At 40.6% G+C, this 26,845-nt stretch overlaps 1 protein-coding gene across 3 annotated transcripts; it reads right to left on the reverse strand.

Annotated features, from left to right (window-relative positions):
• Positions 1-467: 467 nt before the first annotated feature.
• On the reverse strand, positions 468-19,048 carry ica1 (islet cell autoantigen 1). Of its 3 annotated transcripts, none has more exons than XM_035609207.2 (13): positions 18,928-19,048; positions 16,043-16,072; positions 15,744-15,915; positions 15,161-15,233; positions 13,677-13,800; positions 6,964-7,162; positions 5,972-6,097; positions 5,633-5,731; positions 5,418-5,518; positions 5,179-5,225; positions 4,228-4,458; positions 2,321-2,410; positions 468-2,159 (listed from the first exon to the last, which is right to left on the reverse strand). In XM_035609207.2, exons 2-13 carry the CDS (start codon positions 16,057-16,059, stop codon positions 2,038-2,040), a joined length of 1,401 nt encoding a protein of 466 aa, XP_035465100.2. In that variant the 5' UTR covers positions 16,060-16,072; positions 18,928-19,048; the 3' UTR covers positions 468-2,037. The 3 variants fall into 3 exon arrangements, with proteins under 3 accessions (XP_035465100.2, XP_035465099.2, XP_035465097.2); XM_035609206.2 differs by having other exon boundaries at positions 4,228-4,479; XM_035609204.2 differs by having other exon boundaries at positions 4,228-4,488.
• Positions 19,049-26,845: the final 7,797 nt, after the last annotated feature.

Raw genomic sequence — 26,845 nt, forward strand, 5'->3', positions numbered from 1 at the left:
ATGTTAACTGGTTAATGCGGCATTGTAGTCAAAATCTGTATAACATGATTGCATTTTTATGATAATCAATTCCTCCAGTTAGAAAATAATAGAGAACTAGAGCCCGACCGATATGGATTTTTGGTGGCCGATATCAATATTGGGTACAATATTTCCATACAGATGCATCGGCCGAGATATACATATATATATGTATGTATATATGTGTGTATATATATATATATATGTATGTATATGTATATATATATGTGTATATATAATATGCCAATGATTACTATGATGATGTTATCAAACCTTTATGACCTTTATTGATATTTTAGTTTAACCATAAACTTTATCATAAATAACTAGGAATAAAAAGAAAACACAAATACTACCAAATATGTAGAACTTGAATTGAGAAAAGAAACAATTCACTTAATGTAAAATGATAACAAATGCAGATATTTTTTTTCTGCATCATTTATTCTGTACAATATAATAATAATAAGAAGAATACATTTCATTTATAGAGCACTTTTCATTGCTAAAAGCAATCTCAAAGTGCTACAGAGTAGAAACAAGAAAAAAGATATGTCTGAAAGGTTCAAATCGGCTGATATAATCGGCCAATATATAGCGGTCGGCCTCTACAGAAAACTTCATATGTTGCCCATGAGAAGCCAATAACTGAATTAACTAATACATGTCCAAAAGATAAAATATATACTGATAATGTAAAACAAGGCATGCAACATGCAATGGTAAATGTATGCAATTTTACATAATGACAAATTCTATGGCACATATTCAAAAGGGATCACATACAGTATGTAGCAAGCAAATTCAAAAGCGTTTCTCATAGTGAAAGTCTTTTTGTCTGTTTTGCAATCTCTCGTAGCAACTCCAGATCTCCAAGGCAGCTAATGTCGAAGGCTTATTGTTCCAGACTCACACTGAGGTATCCGTGCTAAACATTAAGTGCTTAACCAAGGTAAATAGCTTTGTTTAGGTTGTCTTGTTAAATGTTCGTATTTTTTCCGCAATGGAAAGGACACAAGAGCTGATAGTGATAAGTGGGGACATCTACAACAGCGTGTTGCTGCCACCATGACAGAAAAATCAGTTTCTTCTAATAAGAAAATTAGAGGTATAATAAAAAGTATTATTATGATTTTTATTAACCTATTGACTTGTTATTACTAGAGTCCGACCGATATGGATTTTTTGGGGCAGATATCTATATTAGGCTGTACAAGATATCCAATACGATACATCGGTGTATATATATATAATTTTTTTTATATCTGTCGATATTCAAAAGAAATGTAATTGAGGCTTGATGTTTCAGTTTAACCATAAACTTTAAAAATAAATAACTATAAATACAAAGAACAAACAAATACAACCAAATATATTGAACTTGAATTAAGAAGATTAACATATGGTATTTTACGCAAAATGTAAACATAAATGAAATTTTTTTTCTGCATTGTTTATTCTGTACAACAAAATATATCATATCGGTAAACATAAGCGCTGAGGTATGTCTGTGAAAAGTTCATAGGCCAATTTTATCGGTATGGCTCGAAACATATTCTAGCATATTAGTGTATCTTTCTAACAAAAAACAAGTCTTACAAAAGTTATCGTTACAGTAAGAGATATTTATATATTATTGTAATAAAGGAAAGTTCTAGTTTGGTTTTAAAATAATTTTTCTTTTCATTATTTATTAATCTGCTGATTATTTTCTCTGTTTAGTCTACAAGACAAATGAAATGCTGAAAGCTTGTTTTATGTGACCAACGGGTCAAAACACAAACATTTTCAGTTTATCATCATATGATGACAAAAGGCAACAAATCCAGCCAATAAATATTGGCGTTTATGCTTTAAAAATGACTGAATGAATTCCTCTGTTGTTGCCATAGTTGCAGCTAAATAAATTTGCCAATTCTAGAACAAATATTTCTCTGGTCACAGAGTTGGCAACATGCTGCTTTCCCCCACGAATGTAGTTTGAAAATGAGATTATTGTAGCTCTCGAAGGAAGAACTATGCGGTGTGAAGTTCATGCTCTGTGTCAGTTTTGCCGACCGCATCGGGATTGGAGAGCGGGTCCAAGTCAGCGAACAGGTTGAACCACGCAGAGAGGTCTTTGGATGTCTTTGCTTTCTCTGCGAAAGGAGTTGACAAAAACAAACCGCAGTAAATTTACTAAAGCCATGGTGAACATATAAACATGAATGGACAGAGTGGAAACAACCAACAAGTTCTTAGAAATATAATAAACACAGGTTTTACTCTCATATGTTTTACTCATTTGGCTCCGTTCTACCTTTGACTGCTGGCTTAGGAGGGTTCTGATTGGCACCAGATGAGGGCTCTGTTGCCTGGGCGATGGGCTGTGGAGCGACGCCAGCCCAATCTGGAACCGAGACACAGATTTTGGATTAATCAACAGGAGACTCTTAAAAGTGCCAAATCACAATCCAGCTAATAAACCTCTCTCTTGCAGATATTGTGTAATAGTCTCACACAAGCGACAATAAATTAAAATCAAATCAGTCGTTATTAGTGGTTTGGGGGGGGGGGGGGGGGGGTTAAAATACAAGCTAAAATTTGCAATAACAACTTTGAAGTCTTGTTTCAGGCAAGTTTATTTAGAGTTTGTATCTTGATGATAAAGAATCACATCAGATATCACCAGGGAGACAGTGGAATGTGCTGTTGATATTGTACTTGGTAAAAATTCAAATAAATGAGTCAACTGGCTGACATGATCAAAAAAGCCCTTTGAAGCTTCTGGATTAAAAAAAAATTTGTATTAGTTTATTATGCTATTTCATCTCTGGCATCCTCCACCAATGTTTTCTTTATTTTAACCCTCTTATTGACATTTTCAGAAACTTCTCTTGCAGAAGCAGAATTCAAGAATGAATGAGAGTTATCAATATTTTTATAAATAGAGTGAATTATTAAAGTTTAGCTTGGAGTTTAACTGCAGTGATGTGTGTGGCACATGTCATGTGAATTTGGGTTTTTTCTTCCCTATAGATTTGTCATAACTTTGTTTCACATTCTTGGTCTTTTTGTTTTCAGGCTGTATAATCGGCTCGTAGGTTATTGGACTCTGTGGACCAGGTTCTTTCCATGTTTTGCCGGCTATGGGCAAATCACAGTCCACAGTCCCAGAGACCTTGAGATCCTCAAGATCAAGCTCCTGCTCGTTTATCCTAAAACAGTGAGCTCCTAAAACAATGATGTTTCCCAGTCAGTCTGACTTGTTTCATGATGTGATGAAATTCTGCAGCACTCTCTTTTGTTTTTCTTTCACAATATGGTGGTCTTGAGAGCACGGCAACGTAGTTGCATGCCATCAAAACTTTTTGTCTGCACCTCCCTGCAGCAAAGCTTGAATTAACTTTGTGCTCCTTCACTTTAAAATTGTTTTATACTCTGACCAAGTTTTGTGCATCCACATGGTTTTGACTGAATTCTGTTGACAGTTTTATAGCATTACATACTGTTGGTGTTTCTACGTTGTGGCCCCCTTGGTCCCCTCGTGACAGGTTTTTAAAAGAAGGGAGACCGATCGGGCCTAAGTGTACTTCACTGACCAGCTGGTGTCTCCGCCTCCTTTTCAAATCTCATCTCCGTCTCTCCTGCCTCTGAACCCACAGACCATATGCTTATCCTGGACCTGTTCAGATTTGCTTTGTTTGGACTTTGTGAGAAATTTATAATAGTAGGGCTACTCATATTCAATAAACAAAAACAGACGAGTTGCTAGCAGCCGGTGCCCAGGCTCGGACCAATGGAAAGTTGTTGGCAATTACCAATGAGTCGGCAAATCTATAAATGCCTCCTTCTATTACTTTGACAGATGTGGGTTTGATAAATCATTATAAAGCCACTTTTCTCTCTGTGTGGAAACGATTTGCTACAATGGAAGAAAAGCCGCCCATTTTACTGTAGCCGCCCATTTTACTGTAGCTGTAAAAATAATAATTTATTTGAGTATCAGGCATATTTATTTCACAGTGGTGCTTAATAAATTAAGAATGACAGCAGCTAATTTTAATGGTTTGCACAGTGGTTTGAGCTGGGACAGTAGTTAACCCTAACTTTTTTTGATACTTAATATATTAACAAAGCTTTTAGACAATTTTACTCCTTCTCTGGTTCACTCTTGTCTGTTTCACAGAAGCACAAACACACACACAAAATTTTAAATGTCCTGACCTGTGAGGGGCGAGTGCAGATTGTTCAGGCTTTGGTCCAGCAGCTGAGACGGCAGAAAAAAGGAGTTTTCCTTTTGCTGGGCCTCCGCTGGTCCCCCGGAAACTGCGCTCGTCCCCTCCACGGTGTCTCCGAACACTTCCGTCCACTCTCGAGAGAAGTCCCCCTCGTCCACAGACAAACCGCCCAGGATCTCGTTGAGTAAGGCCATGCTGTCCTCCTCTCCCTCCAACCCTGGATAGGATGAGAGAAGATCTTCATTTCCTATGAAAATGACCAGTGAGAGCAATCAGAGGACTTCAGCAATAATGCATGATTATATAATAATACCAATACAGTAATGCGACTCATGAATAGACTGTATTTATATAGCACTTTTTTAGGGCATATAGACCACTCAAGGCGTTTTAGAGAACGCTGCCATTCACCACGCTTTATTTTTTTTTTTATCATTCATACACTGCTGAAAGAGTCGGCAGAGGCCATTTAGGGTTAAGTGTCTTGCCCAAGGAGACATAGGAATGCGGACTGGCGGGCTGGGATCAAATCCGCCTTCTTTGGGTTGGTGGACAAAAGACTCTACCTCCTGAGCCACAGCCGGCCATAATTTCCCTTTCATTTCAAAAAACATATTTTTGTGTCTTCATAAGAAACTGCTCAAACATTGCCATTTAATGGTTTCTTAGTTATTCTGCATTGCTAGATATTTTTTAAAGCAAAAATGCCAAATTCCACTAGTATTCACTTGTTTTCGTCAGCTTCTTTCTACAGTAAACTGATTATTATCAGACAAAATGAGAATCTTGAACACGTCATGTTGGGCTCTAGACTAGTCGTCAACAATTTTGTGTGTTTAATTGGCTTCAGATTAACACCAAAAACACAAATGTGTGTCATAGTAAATAATACTGTAGAAAGATGTTGTAGTCACAAATATTAAATATTGTCATTTACCTTCTCTGGTCTTATCACTGGTGTTTTCATTTACTAGTGAGATGAGTCTATAAATATAAGAACAGAGCAAAAATAATGTTTTATTTCATAACATTTTGTGTATACATAAGGCAACAGGTGTGTAGAAAAAGACAGGTTCAGTGTTTCCAAACATACTTCCAGTCTTCATTGTTGGCATGTGTTTGGTCTACCTGCATGAGTGAAGATCAAGATGAGACAAGCAGATTTTAAAAACTCACTGGTCATCTGTGGTGTCGGCTTTTTTTCTGGCCTCTGTCTCTACTTTACTTTTCTTCTTAGCTTTCTTTTTAACCAGCTTGTCCTTGGGGTCTTGTAAGGTCTGCAGGAATAAACAAGTCATTAGTATAATTATTGGCCTCCTCTTCAGATTAAAATCTGCTTTTACAGTGTCAGAGCTCAGATCTCATCTGTCCAGGTCATAGTGCTCTCCGACCTTAAGCGTGGAGAACTCGTAGTGGTGACAGCCCTTGAAGCTCTCGTGAATGGCTGCCATAGTGTGGGATGTCTTCTCCCAGAAGTGCAAAAGTGTGGTCTGAAACAGTAGGACAAGCCAAGGGCACAGGCTCAGCTGATCAGGGTGAAAACAGTTTAAAAAGGAGTGAATGTTCAGTGTTGTCTTGTCTGGTATGATAGTTAAACCTCCATGCAGTGTCTTGTTTTGCTTTGTTCCCTTTGTCTTCCTTCCTGGCTGAACAGAATCTGGTGGAGCCACTGAAAACACCCTATTCAAGGCCAATGGAGTGTATGCAAACAACTGGGATCTACTGTGTACCTGGTATGTGGTTAAAACATGAGAGAGGAGATTGCAGCGGCTGGCTCCCAGCAGGTCGACCTTCTGGCAGACGTCATTCTTCAGTTTGTCAAAGCTTGTTTTGGTTGTGCGCACCTGCGCCTGAACCTGAGATACATAAACGATAGGAAAATGTTCCAACTGAGGATCAGCAGCACCCTGGGTTACATATCATACACAAAACACTGAAGTAACCACATTGTAACGGTGTGTTGCACCCTCTAGTGACATTTTTGGCAAATTACTTTTTACTGCTTCATGCGTAGTAGGTATTGCAGCAAATGAGATAGACCTATAGATTGATCTGAAACCGGAACATTCCAGAAATTATGGGAGAATCAATTAGTCCGTTTATCAGTTGACCAGCATACAAAAAAATGCACAACTAAATAAAAAATGCAAACTCTTTTGATATTTGACTTTCCCATTCAAGGGAATTGGAGATTAGTCTCAGGCTTTTTAGAGTCTCAGACTCGCTGTATATTGTGATTTGTAATTACTGTAAATGTATTTCTGTGGTTCTCATTCATCCAGGTCATATTTATCCACAAGGGTGTTGAATCAGGAGCAGCTGAACTAGACGTTTCACCTCTCTCCCAAGAGGCTTCTTCAGTTCTACTAGCGGCCCTCATTAAAACAGTTTCAACGACTGTCGATGAAACAGTCTCGAGCCCCAACAGGCACTGGCCACACTCTTCAGAGGTTAAAATACCTGGGATTCACCAAAATGTAGTTAGAACGAAAGGAGCTTCTTGGATGAGAGGTGAAACGTCTTCAAGAAACTAAAACCCAGTTCAGTTGCTCCAGGTTCAACACCCTTGTGGATGCTGGGTAGCTTTTTTCACTGTTGATATTTTTGACTTGATGAAGCAGGAAAAGCAAGGACGACTGTTGCTAATAGCATTAACTATGGCTCAGTTCCATGGGAACAATCATGGTTATCACATGTCAACATGTCTGTGCGAACGACAAACCTTGCGGAATTTCTCCATCTGTTTATATGTGTCGGGATCCAGCTCCTGAGACACGTCCTTCATCCAGAGCAGCGCCCCGCGGTATTCGGTCCTCGACTGCTCCATGCGATTTACCGTCAGCCACGTGTCGGAGATGGCTCGATAGCGAAAGGTTTCCACCTCCTGGTACAAACGGCACAGTGGGTTCCTCAGAGCCAATCTGCAGGACGTACGTTTTCAACATTGATTATTCTGACACAACAGCCTCTTTTTGGTCTTGATAGTTCAGAACACAGCTGAATAATTGAAGTTAAAAAGGACAGGTGTCTTTCAGCCCTAAAAAAGTGACTTGGTGACTTCCGGTTATGGCGCACTGCTAGGCAGACGTGTGACAGAAGGCTCCCGTGTAAACTTCATAAAATAGCAAACGGGTAGCCTAAAGGAATTAGTGAACAGTTACCATTTGTCTCTAAACTCAAGGTAAAGGAAATGCCTACGAGACCGCCAGCCAAACCCTCAAAAACCACTACTAAACCACCCGGTAGCCCCAGCTCAACCGAGCTAGCAAGCTCCAGTGCTAACAACGACCATGCAACTACTAGCTCTGGCCAAATTCTTGATGCCATTCACACAGTGAAGGGGGAATTTGTGTCACGGTTCGATGGGCTTTTTAGCGCTATTCAGGGAGGGCAGGCTGAACAGAAGGCACTGCCCGGTCGATTGACCGAAGCGGAAGACAGAATTAGCCCCAATGAAGACGATATGGCCTCTCTGAAAAACACAAGGCCGCTTCCATGAAAGCGGCTACGGAAGAGCTAGTGCTAAAAGACCGAGGCCTGACGCTCGAATCTGCGCATGGTGGGCTTGCCCGAGTCAACAGAAGGAGGTGATGTGTGCGCTTTTCTGGAAAAGTGGATCCCTGACGTGCTTGGTGAACACAACTTTCCTGGGCCAGTGCTAATCGAAAGAGCACACCTTGGCATCCTGCTACACTTGTGGTAACGATCAAAGGAAAACGGCACACGTTTCGATGCGGCAGCAGAAGCGGAGGCGTTTGTGCGTGAGCTGAAGGCTGACACTCGGGTCGCGGAGGCAAGGGAGGCAGCAGTGATCGATGATTAGTGATGTGTCTAATGCGGTCGCACTACAGGTGATCTATTTCAGGGCTGTTTAAAGACTGTTTCAATTGACACTGCACAGTAGACTACCTCTAACTGCAATAGGCTATAGCCCAATACGTTCACTTTTAAGGTTTTGTAGGGAGCTCTGTCATGATCGCTAGGCATGCTGTTCCTCATCATGTGGACGTGGGTGGACCAGCGTAGCTCCATAGTTAGGCTCTGTTTAGGGGCCGATTGGAAGTGTGAACTAGGGGAGGGGTGTGTGTATTTCGTAGAGCCTTCAGCCGCCAGGCTCCTCTCCTCTGGAACCAGCTCCCAGTTTGTGTCAGGGAGGCAGACACCCTCTCTACATTTAAAGTTAAACTTAAAACCTTCCTCTTTGATAAAGCTTATAGTTAGAGCTGCTCAGGTGTTTGATAAACCATTTCTTTATTATGCTGCTATAGGCCAAGACTGCTGGGGCAACTTATATCATGAGCATCTCTCTCCCTCTCCCGTTCTCTCCTTCTCCCTCTCTCTCTCTCTCTCTCTCCTTCTCCCACTTTTTTCGATCTCTCTCTCTCTCTGACTCTCTGCCCCCATGTATCTACATTACATGTCACTATCTCTGTTTTCTCTCTCTCCTAGTAGATCTGACCCCAGAGCTGCAGGATCATTATTATTATTATTATTACTATTATTAATAACATAATTGTATTTATAAGTGTCAGTTTTCACTAATTATAAGTATCAGTCTGGTAGAAATTAAAGCAACTGTTATACAACCCCCTTATCCCCCGATATGTTTACAGTACATGTCACTAACCCTGTTTGTGTTTTATATCTCTCCTAGTGTATCTCTGACCCCAGAGCTGCAGGACCCAAACCCGTCATTAGTATTGTTATTATTATTATTATTATTAATATTAATATCATCACTAATAATAACAAAACAACATAATTGTATTTTTTTTTTAAATTATAAGTATCAGTCTGGTAGAGATTAAAGCGGCGGTTGTACAACTCTGTTATCTTCATATTGTTTTAAGGCCCCTCTTTTTATTTTTCTTTGTTAGGTTTTATTTCTGTTTAACACTCTGAGCCCACATATAGGCTACACATTATCATATCATGTCTGAACTTCAGTTCATTTCTTGGAATGTAAGAGGTTTAAACAAACTTGTCAAGCTAAAGCAGGTTATGAATAGAATTAGACAACTTAAAGCTAGGATAGTCTCCAAGAGATGCACTTAACGCCTGAAGATGTAGTGAAAGTGAGGAGGAAATGGCCAGGTTGTGTTTTTTCGGCCTCATTCAGTTCTCACTCACGTGGGGGGATACTCTAATAGATAATTCTCTGCCATTTCATCTCATTAATGTTGACTAAGATCGGTTTGGGAGATACCTTATTATTCAGTGTGAAATTCTTTGAGTTAGGCTAAATCTTGTTAATTTGTATGGACCCAATGGTGACAATCCCTCCTTTTTCCAAAATCTGTTTTTGTCCCTGGCTGATTTGTCTGGCAATTTCCTCATAGGTGGAGATTTTAATTGCACTCTCCATCCCGACATAGATAGATCCACGGGGTTAGGTTCTTCCCACACTCAAACAAGAAATTATTTTTTGCAATCTATTAAATAACTTAATTTAGTTGATGTATGGAGAAAGTACCACCCTGATAAGTTAACTTTCTCTTGTTATTCTGCCACCTGTCAGACATTCTCCAGAATTGACTACTTTTTGGTTTCTGCTTCTTTGGTATCCATGATTTCAAAAAGAGGGTATGACAGCATCATAATTTCAGACCATGCAACAGTTTTCATTTAGCTTGAATCTTTGAATCATTCCCCAAGATGGTGCCTTCAGTATTTTTGGCTTAAGGACCCGGAATTTATGGAGTTTGTTGGGATACAAATCAATGACTTTGAGCATAACACAACTCAAACATCAGCTGCTATACGGTGGGAAGCATTCAAAGCCTTCTTGAGAGGCCAGATGATAAGTTTCACAAGCTCTAAACACAAATCCTGGAGGTTGGAGATGGAACAGTTGGAAAAAAAGATGAAAGAAACCGAAACAGAATAATTTACAAATCCTTCTCAAATGTCAAGCACTTAATGAACTTAGAGCTAAATATAATGTTTTATCTGTAAATAAAGCAACTAAAAGCCTGCTGAAACGGAAACAGTCTTATTATGAGCAAGGGGAAAAGGCTAGTAAGCTCCTAACATGGCGTATTAAGCAGTTGGTAACTGAAAGAGCAATAAACACAATTCAGACAGAAGATGGTTTGGAAACTATTGACCCAAGGGTAATTAATAAAGCTTTTTTGGATTTTTATACAAATTTATACAGTACAGACTATTCAACCCTAGAAAGACAAAAGGAATTTCTGGATTTATTAGACATCAGGCCCCTTGAAGAAGACTCCATGGCCGCCCTAGAAGTTGATATTACCAGTGAGGAATTGTCTGTGGCCATAGGTTGTATGAAGGGGGGAAGACCGCTGGGCCTGATGGGATTCCCATTGAAATTTTCTAAACTTTTCAGGACACATTAATACCTCCTCTGCTTGAGATGTATAATGAAGCACTAGACACTGGGTCCCTTCCCCCCTCTCTAAATATGGCTGTGATCACACTGTTGTTAAAACCTGGGAAAATGTGCACCTTATGTGGATCCTACAGACCAATCTCACTTCTTAATAATGATCTCAAAATTCTTTGTAAGGTATTAGCTAGACGGGTAGAAACACTTTTACCCAAAAAAGGTTCACTCTGACCAAAACGGTTTTGTTCAGGGACGACAAGGCTTTCACAATATACAAAGAGTGCTTAATATTGTCTTTGAAAAATCTGGATGTACAGATTCTGCTATCCTGTCATTGGATGCCGAAAAGGCCTTTGACAAGGTGGAGTGGCACTACCTATTTGAGGTTCTTCAAAGATTTGGTGTTAAGGGGAAATTTCTCTGCTGGATTAGACTTCTCTTTGCTGATCCCCAAGCTATAGTCATAACAAATGGACTGTCTTCAGCACCCTTTAAATTGTACATGGGAACAAGACAGGGCTGTTCCCTGTCTCCACTGATGTTTACACTGGCATTTGAGCCACTTGCCATGCCAATTCGTAATAATACCAACTATAAGGGCATAAGGATAGGAGATTGGGAACACCGTATAGCCCTGTATGCTGACGATGTAATTTTGTTCTGCTCCAATTTACAACAGACTTTACCTGCTTTACATCTGAAATATTATTTATGGATGAAAAGGAGAGACTAAATCCTCCAATTCATACTCCTTTTATGGTCTCACTCAATGGTTTCACCTACTTAGGGGTCAAGATCCCCCCTACTACTGATAAAGTAATAACAAATAACTTCAATACATTTTTGATAAGGTTACGCAGCTTATGAATTGGTGGACAAATTTACCAATTTCTATGATTGGGTGAATAAATATCTTAAAAATGTAAATCTTACCTAAATTTTGGTATCTTTTCCAATCCATCCCACTTGCCCCCCCACTTTTACTCTTTCATACACTTAAAAAGCTTTTTTCAAATTTTATATGGAACAACAAGTGCCCCAGGCTCACACTCTCCCTGTTGTATCTACCATATGATAGAGGGGGATTACAACTACCAAATCTTGAGTGGTACTACTGGGCAGCTCAAATCAGAGCAGGGATGTTTTATTTTGAGAGGAACCACCCTCCAGCTTGGGTTTAAGTAGAATCATATTTAATTAACATCCCTTTAAATCTTTATATACTGTATACTCATTAAAAAGACTGCAAACCCTTTCCTCAAAAATACTTTAATGGTTTGGCATAACTGTCTAGCATACCTGGGAGAAACTCCTAAATTATCTCAACTCTCCCCAATTTTTGGTAATGATGACTTCCAACCTGGTAGAGCAGACGCAGGCTTTAAAATGTTGGCATCTCAAGGTGTAGCTAAGGTAGCTGACCTCTATAATGAAAACTTAATTCTTATGTCATTTGAAGAACTTAAATTGAGATATGGGATTCTCTCAAAACATTTTTTTAAATATCTGCAACTTAGAAGTTTCATCCTGTCCAAACAGAGTAATAGTTTGAAACTTCCTCCCCAATCCACTCTGGAAGATTACTCATTGAAGTTCTTACATTCTAGGGGACTGGTTTCATTACTATACAACTTGTTTGTAAGTAAGTCTAAAGAGTCATCACAAAACTTACTACAAGCGTGGAGAACAGACTTGCAGGAGAATATTACAGAGGAGGAATGGTCAAAAGCATGTTCTCTAGCTCAAACCCAATCCATAAATACTAACTCCAAACTATTGCAATATAAATGGATAAGCAGATTACACATAACCCCAGCTAAATTGCATCGCTTTAATTCTAACGTACCAGATACCTGCGTCAAATGTACAGACCAAAAAGGAACTTTATTTCATTGTATGTGGGAATGTCCACAGATACTCTAATTCTGGAGGAAGGTGTTGGACCTGGCAAGCCAGATCACTGGCGAGGAGGTGCCCCTTAGCCCTAAATTATGCTAAATTACGGCTCTATAACCTCTAACAAAGATAGATCTCTACTGAATATTTGTTTTTTAGAAGCCAAACGATATATTGCTTGCTCATGCAACCTCCTGCAACACACCTTGTGGCACAGCGCAATGGTTGAGGGGAATGACTTTTAACTTAGCTTTAGAAAAGATAAGTTACACAACAAAAAATAGGCTTGACAAGTTTTGGAAAATTTTGAGCGTTTTCCTCAGTTTCCTTGAGAATAACAATATGGATGTGGATGGTTGGTGATAACTAGCTGGACTGTGCAATGTTTGGTTTTTTTTGTCTAAATAAGATAACATACTCCTAATGCCTGTAATGTGTCATCTGTACTATACGATGTTGAGATAAACAACTGCTGTATGTTTTTCATGTAAGCATACACCTATGGATGTACAGATTCATGACTGTGGATACTACAGCTGCTACATTTGATCTTTGGTCTCCTTTCTGTTTTTATGTTATGTGCCTTGTTTTTGTCTGTCAAATGTACAAAAACTCAATGAATACATGTTTAAAAACAAAAACTTGCAAAAGCAAATAGTGGAAGTAAAGGCCAACAGTTCAATTGATTCAGTGAAGAAACCAAGTAAACACCAAGGGTAGGTAGTGAAGGTCTCAACATAATCACTAGCATGACATTCAGGCCACCAATTATCTTCTTCATCACGTCTGTGTACCATGTCCGTTTGCCTTTGCAATATTATTTTATTATACTGGACCACTTTTCTCAGGCGTTATTAGCAATAACATGTGGTTGTTTTGTGCCATTTGTCTCGTCAACTGATACAGATTCAGAAATTGAACAGATTATTCAGCCTACATCTGCTGTTTAGGAAACTAGTCTGTAACCGTGATTATTTCCTTATATTGGGTTAAAAATTTCCTGGAAGTGTCCACACGCAACCCTGGGATTACATTTGGACAGTATTCCCTGATTTGGGGATTTGAGGTAGTAAAACTGAATGACGCTTGCATATTTTCTTGTGCAGCTGTAACTTTCATGTGAATTGTCTGGTGTTAGCATCCAGTTTGTCATATGTGCAGTGAGGATTTTTTGGGATGTTGCCTACCTCTGCTGGGAGGAGAAGCAAAGCGCTTTCCCTGTGGCCTGCATGATCTTCCCAGCCCTGGTTTTATCTTGCGAGCCCTGGGAGCGCAGGAATCGACCCAGCTCGTTCTCTTCCTGGGAGAGAACTGCACAGAAGAGATGGAGAATATAAACCTAAGATTCAATCAATACAACCTTGAAAAATGTGATGTGCAGTTTCGAACGGATACAATGAGTTCAGTACATTTATGAACTGTTCTTTGTCAATGAAAGTGAAGTGACCATACTGAATCATTGGTCACTGACCGAATCAGAAGCTCATCAGTAGAAAAACAATCATGAGCCGATAATTTAGTCTGCAGATTTGTCAGCTGCACATTCATGCTGCCAATTTCCTCTTCTATCACGTGCAAAAGATGTTCTAAATGGATTCAGATCTGTTGACTGGGTGAAATTGTGGCCATAAAGGAACGCACATGGTCGACAACAATACTCAGATAGTCTGAACCATTCTAAGGATGATTGACTGGTGTTAAGGACCCCCTAACCCAAAGTGTGCCAGGAAAATATTCTCAGCACCATTACACCACCAGCAGCCAGGACTGTCCAGGTAAGTAAGGATGGGTCCTTGGATTCATGCTGATGAAGCCAAATTCTGACGCTAGCATCTGCTCGCCTCTGCAGAAAAAATAGACCCGACATGGTCTTCTGCTGTTGTAGGTCGCCCGCCTCAAGGATCGATGTTTTGTGCATTCTGGGTCACATTTCTAATCGGCACAAATTTGAAAGAATTAGAAGAGGTTTGTAGATTCGAATCAGTGAAGTTATTTCTGATTTACACCTCTACTGGAGTCTCTCCTTTGCTGGAGTTGCCTAAATGGGTGTGGGGATACAATCCCTCAGAAGGGACCCTCTGTGTAGGAACTTTCTTGAAAATAAAAGTCTCACAGATAGAAAAACTGACTGTTGTTTGTGACTATCTTTTGTACAGTAGCAGTTCCCATCCTATTTAGAATCGCATTGTTACGACTGCAACGCTGATGTGTAGCTGGTAGCAGAACACTTAAGGAAGCTGCCAGATAGACCTGAGGTGAAACCAATGAAACAATGGTGTTTTGGCTCAACCTAAAGGACAATGTGACAAGCTCAAACATCCATAAGGAGTTCTGAACCACTCCTACTTTATATTAAAAAAGGCCACAAGTGGGTCAGAGTGCCTCCTGGGCACCTCCTAGTGGAAGTTATTTGGGCAAGTTCAACAGAGAAGACACCTAGAACATAATGATGGGATTATTTGCCCTATCTGGCCTTGGTAGAACTCAGGAACCCCCATGAGGACGTGTACCTTGAGAGACTTAAGTCTGTGCTATTGTGATTAGCCTGCTACCAACATGAAAAATCTGGATAAACAGTGACAAACATGTAAACCCAATCTGTTAACATTTCATACTTTCATTACTGATTTATAGTTCCTATTTCCATCAAATACTGTTCATTTGAACGTACAACAGATCCGCCTCTGGTACTGCTCAATGACCTTCAGCAGTTCCATGCATGTTCTCTGGATGGAGTGGAAGACCTGCAGAGCACAAAAAAGTCAACATAAACACAAAGCCAAAGAATTTTTTTGGTCTTTCTGAAAGACCTGTGTGTAGTAAACTGGCTGAATACACTGTCTATGATACTTTGCTGATTTCAAAGCTTTAAAAAATGATTTCTCATCCAATATGTAGACGTCAAGTTTTGAGTGGTTTAACACAGCCTTATCTAAATTAAGGTTGGATGTTCAAGCTTTTATGAAGTATCCATTTCAGCCATTAAAATCACCTGACTCCTCAAATAGAGACATAGATGATGGAGGTTGGAGAGGCAGTCAGATGTAAGTTTTGGGCCTCTAGCAAATACTTTCATCGTGTGAATCGAAAAGCCATTTTAGTCAATCTGAGAATCTACCTGAGGGGAGAGTATCTTCCTTTGTTTCTTAATGATTCTGTGATGTGACTAAGGGCAATTGGAAGCAAACATGGCAGTCAGTGAGCACGCTGTAACGCGCAAATCCCCAACAATCAGGTTGACATTTCCTCCTCACCTCCAGCTTGGAATCGAGATCCGCGTCTGATGCCACCACATGCTCGTCCTCTTTCTTCCCCGTTACCTTGATGAGCGTCTGTTTGGTTTTCCAGTACTTCTGCTGGAATTTGCTTACCACAGACGAGTCTTGGCTTTGGATGAAGCGGTCAAGATAATCCCGGGGGTAGCCGCTGCAATGACACGTAGGGTTAGACCAACATTTATCCACTGCTCTCTCTATATTAAACTGTATGAATTCTGGGAAGAACCTATTCATTATTGTGAAACCAAGCGTTAACACGAGCAAGGTATACTCACAAATGTCCTCCCTCCATTTTTCACGATTATCTGTGAAGAAAGCAAAGCAACTTAGATTCTTACTGGATAACAGATGTAGCCTGAAATATAGAATGTAGTAGGGATTGTGGGATACTTTTTCCTATTTTACATTCTCCCACATTTTGAAGATAACAAAAATCAGCAGAATTTGAAGAAAAATTGATATTTTAATATTTTTTCCAAAAGAAAAAACAATTATGAGTCATTTCCTCCTCCATAAAAGAGGTAATACCCTCAAAGTCCATGTGGTTATTTTTTCAGAAAAGGCAATTTCTTGCAGAGTCGTGATACCTACTAATTACTCTTGATATTTGTGAAACATTAAATCTTCCATTTTAAGGGAGGCAACAGGCTGTTCTTCTGATGTTCCTTCTCTAAAATTACACGTAGCCTAAAATTACAACTCTATGACATTCATGTAAAATTACTTACTTACTTTTTTCATGTAATATTATGACTTTTACTATTATTACAATTTTATTTTTGTGGTGTTATGACTTTTTCCTTCTTAGATTGACTTCATTCTTGTAATATTATGACTTTATTCTTGAAATCTAAGACCCCCCCCCTTTAAGTGGCCCTAATACTCTATTGTACATTACATTGTGGTATGATAGTATAGGTACTTAATGAAATTAATGTTCTGATCAAAACTAAGATTTCAGCCGCAGAATTAAAAAACAAACTATTCACTGATCCTGGAATCCCTGCGTGGCGACATTTTACTTATTTTTCCTAAATTTGACAGATTATTTTCAAATAATTTTCAATTCATATTTGTGACCTTGTACTCTTATGTTTATTTATTATTATATGGTTTTACATGTACCATTGCTAAAGTTTATGATAATAATATAATCAATATTACTTATTACTTATGATTCCATACAAAACTTGCATGGAGTCATTCATTTCAATAACCGTTTTGTATAACAGTAACACCAAGTGCATGGTTCCTGCACAACAACAGTTTCAGTAAAAGACAAAGAAAAATCCTCTTGACCCAGCTAGGTTTATAAAAGCCTTAAAGGGGTCATATTATGCTCCAGGCACCTTTTCAGCCTGCCTCCACGTATATTTGGTTATCTGGGGTGTCCCACGAAGAATGAGAAAAGAAAACAATGAGTTGTTGATTCGTGGTTTGGGTTGATCGTGCAGACGGTCTGAAAACGAGCCATTCACAGCCCGGGCGTCAAGTGACGTAAGTTGACTCCTGCTACTGGGGCGACCACGCCCCCAACCTGAGCAGCACCTCCCCCCTTGAAGTGCGGAAAAACAGATCGCAGCTCCCGGCTTGCGGCTGCCGGCGTTCGGTCGCGGCTCCCAGCGGTCGCGGCTCCCGGCGGTCAGTCGCGGCTCCCGGCTTGAGGCTGCCGGCAGTCGGTCGGGGCTCCCGGCTTGCGGCGGTCGGTCGCGGCTGCCGGCGTTCGGTCGCGGCTCCCGGCGGTCGGTCGCGGCTGCCGGCGGTCGGCCGCGGCTGCCGGCGGTCGGTCGCGGCTGCCGGCTTGCGGCGGAGGTCGCGGCTCCCGGCGGTCGGTCGCGGCTCCCGGCTTGCGGCGGCTCCCGGCGGTCGGTCGCGGCTGCCGGCGGTCGGTCGCGGCTCCCGGCGGTCGGTCGCGGCTCCCGGCAGTCGGTCGCGGCTCCCGGCGGTCGGTCGCGGCTGCCGGCGGTCGGTCGCGGCTCCCGGTGAGAACGTGTTGTGGGCCTCCCAGGTCTCTACGTCGTGTTTGTGCTTTGTTACGTGCGACTGTTGTTGTGGCAGCAGACCCGGGGCGGAGCGAGGAGGAGCGAGGAGGAGCTTTGCGGAACACGAAGAGAGGGGGGCGAGGAGTGAGCAGGAAAGTACTGGAATCGACCGTAGTCTCACAGGGCTGTTCATACAGAAAGAGGAGGGTGCTGTGTGGCTTGATCCTTGAGGTGTTTTGACATGGACTGGCAAAGACATGTAGTTCACACACCTGAAAACCAATGTAACTTGTGTAAAAGGGGGCATAATATGGGCCCTTTAAGCATGAGTCACAACAAGGTGTGACTAAGGCAGTGGTAATGTACAGAGTACAAATACTGTGCCCAAGTACAATTTGTATGTACTTTTACTGTACTCAATCTTTACTACATTTTAGAGGCAAATACTTTACGCGCAACTACACTTATCTGATAAACTGCAGTTACCTGGTTTACATTAAGATTTAATATGCAAAAATTGACTGTAACACAGTAAGTACATTTTGCAGATTATAGTTATGTTCTACTGCTCAAATAAGATGACTTGTAGGGTAGTGGAGCATTTTTACCTGACTTTATCTGTACACACAGATTAATTGGACTGGACTGAAAAACAGTTATAGTACATGAGCACTGTCACTATTCCTTTTGGTTTTACTTTTGGACTAACTGATGTTTGGTCGTTCATTGTATACAAACACTTTGATCTGTTCATACTGAAATGAAAAAGGAATAATACACAAAAAGGAATAAATAGAAATAAAATAAACGTACTAAGGACAAAATACCTGATCTCCAGAAGTGCACTAGCTGCTGTGCGTCAACAAAAGCACGACATTAATAATGAATCACTGCATTTTTACACACAGCTTCGCGCGTCACGGCTCGTGCCGTGGGTGGTGGCGCGAGGCGACGAACGCGCTTCGCAAAAAGCAGAATAAGGACACTGCGACAATTATACATTGATTGCGACTGAACCGGTCGCATGAGAGTACGACTCCACGGATGAAAAACGACGCCCGACGCACTGCACGGTGCGGAAACCGGCCAGCGGTTCACTCCCATCGCCCGTCACACGTCGGACCGATGTCGCAAGAACATCTCATCATGACGGAGACCGCAGCGGGCGGCTCACATACCTCGCAGCGTCGATAGCGTGAAGAAACGGCCACCTTGCTCTGCGCTGGTCGTCGCAGGACGGGCCCGGTTTTAGCCTCCTGTTCAGGCCGATGTGCGCGCGCACACACACACGCGCACACGCGGCTGCTTATTCACCCCGGCTGCATTATCCGCTCGCAAGGAACAGCGCTGACGTCACTCGCCTGATTGTAATTGGCCCGATACGCGGCGCGCATCGCGTTCCACATGTTTGCCTCGTGCAAACAAACGGCAGCAGTCATTGTGCTGTTCGTGCAAACTGCTTCGATGACATGACAATGATGATCAAATAATAATATAAAAATATAGTCTGCTCGGCTCATAAAATCTTGACCTGTTACACTGAAAAATGTGTTACGAATTTAAAGAAATGACTTCAATTGGCAACATAAAGAAATCCATCAATTTTTTTTTCAAATTAAGTTATAATTTGTGTTGACTACTTATGCCCTTTAAATATTGCAAATATTTATTTTTGGACTTAATTCAACCTTTAGCATAATGAAAATCCTGTCATTTGTCCGGTGCTCTTCACAGTTGCCCCTCTTGCCTCTTTGGCCTTCTCTGTGTCATGTTACTCTAATGATTAGATTCGCTTTATAGCCAACACATGTTGCCAACTGACATTCAAGACATGATGATCCACATTTTTTGCATCGTTTGTTGTTGCCTAGTGGCAACCCATGGTGAGGTCACCCGTTGGTTTGTGAGCTGCCGTTTTGAAGCCTTGAGTTTCACATTTTGGGAGTTGGTCTGACTGAAAGCTTGTCCACTGCCTACACCTGTAACCATGTACCGATTGGATGATACAAGCTGTCAATCACGCTTTAACCATGCCCTAATGCATATGGTACTTTATCAACCATTCTACTCTAAATAAGACCAGAATTTACAAAACTAACATTGTGCTGTATTGGAGAAGACTTGAAACTAGCGATTGAACCATAAACTCATCAGGAAAATGTTTTGACATTGGCTTAATTTTCCTGTCCCGATGACTACGTCCATTTTTATCCACCATCCGGGGTTTGCTTAGCCTGCCGTAACCAGACTCATACGTAATTGAGTATTAGTCTGGGACGTCTCAGTTCATTTTTTTCGATTTCCAAGAGGCGTTACCAACTGACGCAGAAAAATCATGCAGCATCTGTTTAGCGACACGAAAATGTCAACAGACTAGAGTAGAGAGGAGATGTCCGTGGTTATGATTCCACAATGTGTGTGAATGAATGTTACTGTTTTTGTGGGAGAAATTTGAAGATATCAGGTACCTTTAGTCAAATGCTCATTCATTAGCAGCAGCCTTGGTTATCACGTCCGTCCGCGTCGTGGTAGAAACCCCGCCCATTATCAGATAATCGGTAGTTATTGGACCAGCAAGTTGTCTGCTGGGGGCAATCAGTTCCTAATGGAGGGATCCAGACCTTACTCTAGCCATAGATTTATAAGAACTAGTCTAGTGGTGGAAGAAATATTCAAATCTAAAAACATTTAATTGCAAGTAAAAATTCTAAATCCTAACAATTAGGGAATTTATATGGCAAAATATATTGTATGGCATCATTATTGATTTTCCTTTTGGATGATTATTTTAAACACATGCAAGCAGCAGTCATAATATACCTAATAACAAATATGACTATCAGAAATTGAAGTACAGTGTTTCCCTTTGAAATTTAGTGAAGGAAACTTATACAGTAGGACACCTACGATTAGTTCGACTTTGCACTACATATTGTACATAAGTGTTCTGTAACTTTTGATCGGTAGTGTAAGTGTATATTAAAGCCAAACCATTGTTTCATAAATTGACAATCTTACATTAAAAGGAAAGAAAATGCTTTCGCTTAGGTCCTTTTCACTGCTGGAATTTTGACAACATTTTATGGAAAAAAAGAGGAAAAAACTAATAAATGCAATTTAGAAAAAAAAATTGTGACAAAATTGTATTGGAAGCAAATTTTGTCAGGTGTTTAAAGAAATTTGGAGCCATTAGTGTACTAAATTGTACTTAACGTGCCCCCATCTCTCTACAGTCTTTACAGACCAACATCACTCGGCACATGAAATATTTACCAGTCTTTAGTTCTGTATCTGTCCAAAGAGTGGCACTGTAACATAAAGGAAGAGCCTTTTAATGGTCTCCTTTCCTGTTTGGGGCCCCCGAGCTTTCATCTGGTGGCTTCACTTTATTTCATCACACTATACTGCAGCTGATCTAATGGCATGTACATTTTGTTGTCACCTAAAGGGTATTTCTTGTCACGCACCGAATTGATGTACCTGTTTGTTGCCCTGGACAGTATTTGTGCTGCACAGTCACACAGAGAGTGGGAGTAGCACACGGCTCAAAGACAGCTTTACTGAACAAAGCACAGTGACGTACATTTAAACACCAGGTTATGGATTTATATTGGGAAAGTGTGTTTTTATTTAGAGCCTAAAAATATCATCAAGCGAACGTTGAACCCCTTGATGCTTGAACACCCTCAGGTCAATTTTCATCTTTAATGATTCAACGCGGAAACAAGCAAGTTGTTGTTGTTTGTTTGGTTATTTTCAATCTTTAGTATCGTAATACCTTCCAAATTTGTCCGAGAAAGTTCTCTTTCGTCCCTCTGCGACCTTCCAAACCCTGACCCCTGACAACATCTCAGACTTTGGATACGAGCAGATGGATAGATGTCTCATCAGGAGAGGATATAATCTCCATAAAGACTGGTGTCCTTCACCTCATCTTATCCTCCTCCTGCACTTACCGTGCTTATCTTAAGGACCATGATGGTATCAAAGCAAGTTGAATTCACTTAAATAAGACAGGAGAACAATCAGGGCTTTAATTTAAGGGATGTTATTGGGGGTTTAATTAAATCAGGACTGAGTCAGAGAATTTCCTCTTCTTTTTATCGACCACTGATGTGTGTCACTATTGATTTTCTCTGACATTTCCTTACTCCAGCTCATGTGCTGAGGCTCATTCATGAGATTTTCTTTCCATCTGTGAACCGGTTTCTTTCATTCTCCACCATCATCAGCTGCACACAGACATTTTGTGGGACACAGGCTAAACCGGACTTGAGCATGCCCTCAGCATGAGGGTTTGTAACCCCCCCGAGAAGTACCCGACCTGACCCCAAAAACTGCTCAATTGACATTTTCCATCTGCAGTTATGTGTGGTGATGGGGAACCATGACATTTACATTCGCACCACTCCAATATGATCCCTTGCTTGGCGCGAGTTTCCGACACAGACTATAGCTCAAAACAGGTCACAGGATCAAAAGTGCCTCTTGCCTGAAGGAGCCACTGAGTCGATCCTTTCCATTTTTATTTTTTGTACCAAATGGTGTTCTCTCTCTCTGGTTCTCTATCTCTCGTTTTACGTCTCTCTCTCTCTCTCACCAGTAACTTGCTGGAACACATTTAGATCCCGAGTAGAACTCCTCAGTGCCCACTCATCACTCTGCGTGGTGTTTGAAGATTACTATGCTCAGAGACATCCTCGCTGGGCATCCAGGCAGCTTAGAGGCCAAAATCCATAATCCCTTACCCTTCATGGGAATTCTCCATGCACTTCAACATGCTGAAATACAGCCCCGCTGCAGCAGCCACTCATGGCCCAGGAACTAGTGCAGCCGCGGGCCGAGATAGATGGATGACATGTCTCAATGAATGTGGGAGACGTGGAGGAAGTTAGATTAAAAATAAGTTATATACCGCGGACAGTTTCTGCCCAGGAATCTAAACCAAAGAGAGGTTTCTTGCATGGTATTTTTATTTGTTATGTACTGCATGCACAATTCCTCAGTCACTCCACTTGTAGTGCTTACTGCTTAATGTATAACACAACATTCCAGTAGACATTATTTACTGAAAATATGGGACTCAGCAGCTGCACGTGCTTTCCACCAGTAGTCTCAATAAAGAATTTCATCTGAGACTTTAATGCCTTATTTAAAAGTATAAATAAGTGCAGTTCCTTCATCTAGTAATCTGAATGAACAAGTAATATGTAAAGTTCAGCTGTTGTAGCTGAAGGATCGATGGGGCTTCATTTTTTTTCTCCTCCAAGCTATACTCTAATTCTTTTTTAGTCTGCGGTGCTAAAACCCTTGTAATAGCTTGGGGGGCTTGTCCTGCACCAAACAAGAATAATAAGAGTAATCTCATATTCACATTTTAGTGTTTTCTCATTATGTAAACATTTCTTGCCCCAAAACCTTTTCCATTTTTTTTTTCTCTTTGAAATGTACGCAAGATTACGAGGTTGACAAAGACTAAAGGTCAGAGCAGCTTTTCGTCAAACGTCAGGTAACAGGGTCACAAATTCTGAGCCGGTGGTTTCCTTCTCTCTCTACTATTTGTGTACAATTTTTTTCTGGATTTGCACTAAATCAAAGTGGTACACAGGGACACTGTAATGTTTTTTTCAACCTTTCCAAGGACATCTCGGTTCCTCAGACTCCATACGTTTTGTCTCTTAACATGTTGAGCTCTGACTTGGACAAAATGTCAGCAAGAACGCCTTTGGTCAGTGAGGAGCCGGAGCGTTATCCCATCACTACCGGCCCGAACCTGCACACAGAGCGTCGCAGGTCTCTCTCCCTGCTGTGTGACATGCCCCGTGGCACAGACCGCTGAGGGCAGAGTGCCACCGGGCCGGCACCGGCCTGAACTCTTTCAAGGTTACTCTTTGGTTTAATGGTGATGCATTTTTTTAAACCGCATCATCCCTCTCTCTCTCGTGCCACCGCGCCTAGTCCATCTCTGTCACAAACGCTGGCTCTGCGTCTCACCTTTAGCAGTGGAAGAACTAGGAGAGGTTGTTTTAGATATAAATCAATGGCAAATGAAGCCCCCAGCTCCTGCGTTGGCTGCGCCCTGATTGTTTAACCTGCCAGCATATTTTAAAGGCAGAGTGGTGACGGAAAACTGCGTGGTATATTTTTGGCTATGTCATGGGAAAACGTCTACTCATCATGCCGACAGCACTGTGTACACACCACATTAACACTGACTTCAGCTGAATGCTGTTTTGATAAAAAAAAACAAACGTGCTGTTGTTAAACACAGCACCTTGGTGATTTTCTCTGCCTTTCTCAAGATGTAAAAATGATGGAGAAAAGCATCAGTTTGTTCTCTATGTTGTCTTTGTCTGTTATAATTGGCATCACCTTAGCTCTATACTTAGTGACGTCTTTTGACAAGGTGAAATTTGGTAATCATCACCTCACCCTGCTGGTGTTTCAGTAAATATATGCCGACAACGTTGTGTATCATAAAAATAGATCATCAACCAGTTGCTCTGTGGTGCAGCTGCTCGTGAACGAGCCTAATTGTCGAGGGCCATTCCGTGCACACACATGCACAGATACATTCTGCTGATCAGGCACACATTAAACTTCTTTTCCTTAACTGAAATTAAATCTGGGCTAGCGAGGCATGAGAACATCAGTGTTTGTGTTGTGTGGCTGCCTGCATCAGTGTTGGAATCAGAGGATAGAAAAGGGCCATATTCATGAGCCATGTTATCCTCATATATCTCATGTCATTTTGAAGAAAAAAAATCCGCATTTTTGCCATCGATATTTCTGTGTCTGGTTTGATAAAGCTGCATTTTACCGGAGCTGGAAAACTCCATAGAGCCTTATAATAAATTTAGCAAACACGTGTTCTTAAACTCCATCATCACAAGGAACTATTTTTTTTTACTATTAATTAATCTCCTAATTAGTTTTGATTATTAGTTGCTTCAATGTTTAATCAGAAGATAATTGAATATTGGACAGCGCTTGGTGACATGTCCAGTGATAAATCTCAAGCAGAGGATGGTGAACGTTTTCACATTAGAGACGTCTGTGCTTTTTAAACAACTTTAACGTATGTGTATTCATTGCTCATCTGTCAATCCGTTCTGGAGGAGAGATCCCTCCTCTGTATATAGTGTGAAGTATACTACGACTACTATACTACCAACAATGACTTGAGTTATGAAACAATTGATCACTGACAGAACATTTTCAATTTCCTTGATGGTTGATCTAAATCAGTTAATTTAACTAATTTAACAGGCAAAATTATGAATATTATTCTAGCTTCTCAAATGTGACAATTTTCAGCTTTTCTCACTTTTATTTATTTAATTTGAATTACATATCTTTAAATTCTGGACTGTTGGTTGAACTAGAAACTAGTGGTGGCCAGTTTTCACAGTTATCTGATGTTTTATACTAATCACAAAGTGATTAATAAAAAAATAATCCACTGATTTTCTTTTTAAATAATGAAAGTTAGTCATCCATTGTAGCCTTATAAATAACAAAAGATTCTTTGATCATCATCATTAGCCAATACCCAATCAATAATATTTCAATAGAGCCAGATAGATCCATCTGTGGATTGATATATTGACAAATAGTGTAAGTAAAATAAATTGAAACAAATGGATTGAAACATTAAGATTGAAATATAAAATATTAAACATTGTAAACCGTCAAATTCTATGCTCACTTTCTGCCAGACCTCTCCTTCTTTGCCCGGTCGAATAGCAACTAGTGTCAAAATGCTCGGGGTGCCCACACACAGGGGCAATACTCCTGACTTATTGGCCTCTGTGACAACGCGTCACGCGATTGTTTTGCTCAAGTTCAAATATTTCAATAAAAGCGCCGTTTTGCGGGCCCGGCTTGGCATTGACTTTGTGTGTAATCTCATTGCGCAAAAATCTGCATAGCGTTTGGTGTGAACGCACCGTATCAATCTGAGCATTTAACCTCAGATTTGAGGAATTTCATGATTCTTAGCAGTTAAAAATCATTAAAATTACACTGTTTCATTGATTGTAATTTCACAAGAGCCGTCCCGCTATTCCACGTGCATACGTTTGAAAGTCCTCGCAGTGCAACCACAGTGGTTAGCAGCCTGATGAAACAGCTCTTGTCCTGATATGTTGAGGTAAAGGTTGGAGACGTGGTGTTTGAAGCAGCCGAGACATCCAGCTGGCAGAAATTTGAGAGCGGCCTAATATCTTTCAGATTCATGGTGAGCTGAGTAGCATTAGATCATAGATGAGCAAACAGCAAAATGGGAGAATTAGACAGTCGCTGCTGTCAGCCATTATACAGTGCAGCAGGAACCGACAGCGTTATGATGCTAACATCCAGTAGAGCAATTAGCCGCGGTACACAGGTGCCCTGTATGTCACTCTTCTAGAGTCCTTTTATTAAAAGCCTCAAAATATTCTTAATTTTCATAGGGAAAGTCTATGTACCAAATGTAATATTAGCAGCAGGACAGAATTAAATAGAGCGTAAACTTAACTTCATGTTGCCACAATTCATTCGATTCATATGGGCTTGATAGTATTGTTCATTTTCCTCCATATTTAGGGGTGAACTGCTCGTACCTGGTTATGTCTGGGGGGCATTAAGTCTGACTAATGAAATGACTCTATCCTCTGTGGCGTTTTAATCTATTCATTGGGAAAGTAATTGACAAGCCCACAGTATGTGCATTAGGATAGCTCCAGCACCAAAGGACAGCTGTCACTAAAGCAATTAAAATGACAAAGGTTAATTAATTCTCTCCAGTTTTTACCTGATATGAGACATTCACAATGAGTGCGTTTTAATTTCCGGAGGAGTAATAGTGTTTTGGAGTATAATTTATTTGTGATTTTTGAGAGAGAGAGAGAGAGAGAGAGAAAAAAAACACCAGGCATTGTCTGATTGAGCCTTTATTATGTCAATACCTCAAACAAATCTGTGCCTCAGGATGGCGTCAACCCCCGAAATGAATTCTGCAGCAGGACATGATCTGAAATGACAACTGGTAGTTGTTGTTGTTGTTGTTGTTGTTGTAGTTTTTTTTTTAATTGAGAGACAAAATGTGACTTGTTT

Source organism: Scophthalmus maximus, chromosome 20 (assembly GCF_022379125.1).
Source record: "Scophthalmus maximus strain ysfricsl-2021 chromosome 20, ASM2237912v1, whole genome shotgun sequence".
Classification (NCBI taxonomy): domain Eukaryota; kingdom Metazoa; phylum Chordata; class Actinopteri; order Pleuronectiformes; family Scophthalmidae; genus Scophthalmus; species Scophthalmus maximus.

What these genes read in the sequence shown, in the direction of transcription:
- ica1 (XM_035609204.2), bottom strand. An exon ending in AGATGGAGAAATTCCGCAAG is followed by an intron (nt 6,098 to 6,963) that starts GTTTGTCGTTCG and finishes TATGTATCTCAG; the next exon opens with GTTCAGGCGCAGGTGCGCAC. An exon ending in TCTGCACTCGCCCCTCACAG is followed by an intron (nt 2,411 to 4,227) that starts GTCAGGACATTT and finishes TCTCGGTTCCAG; the next exon opens with ATTGGGCTGGCGTCGCTCCA.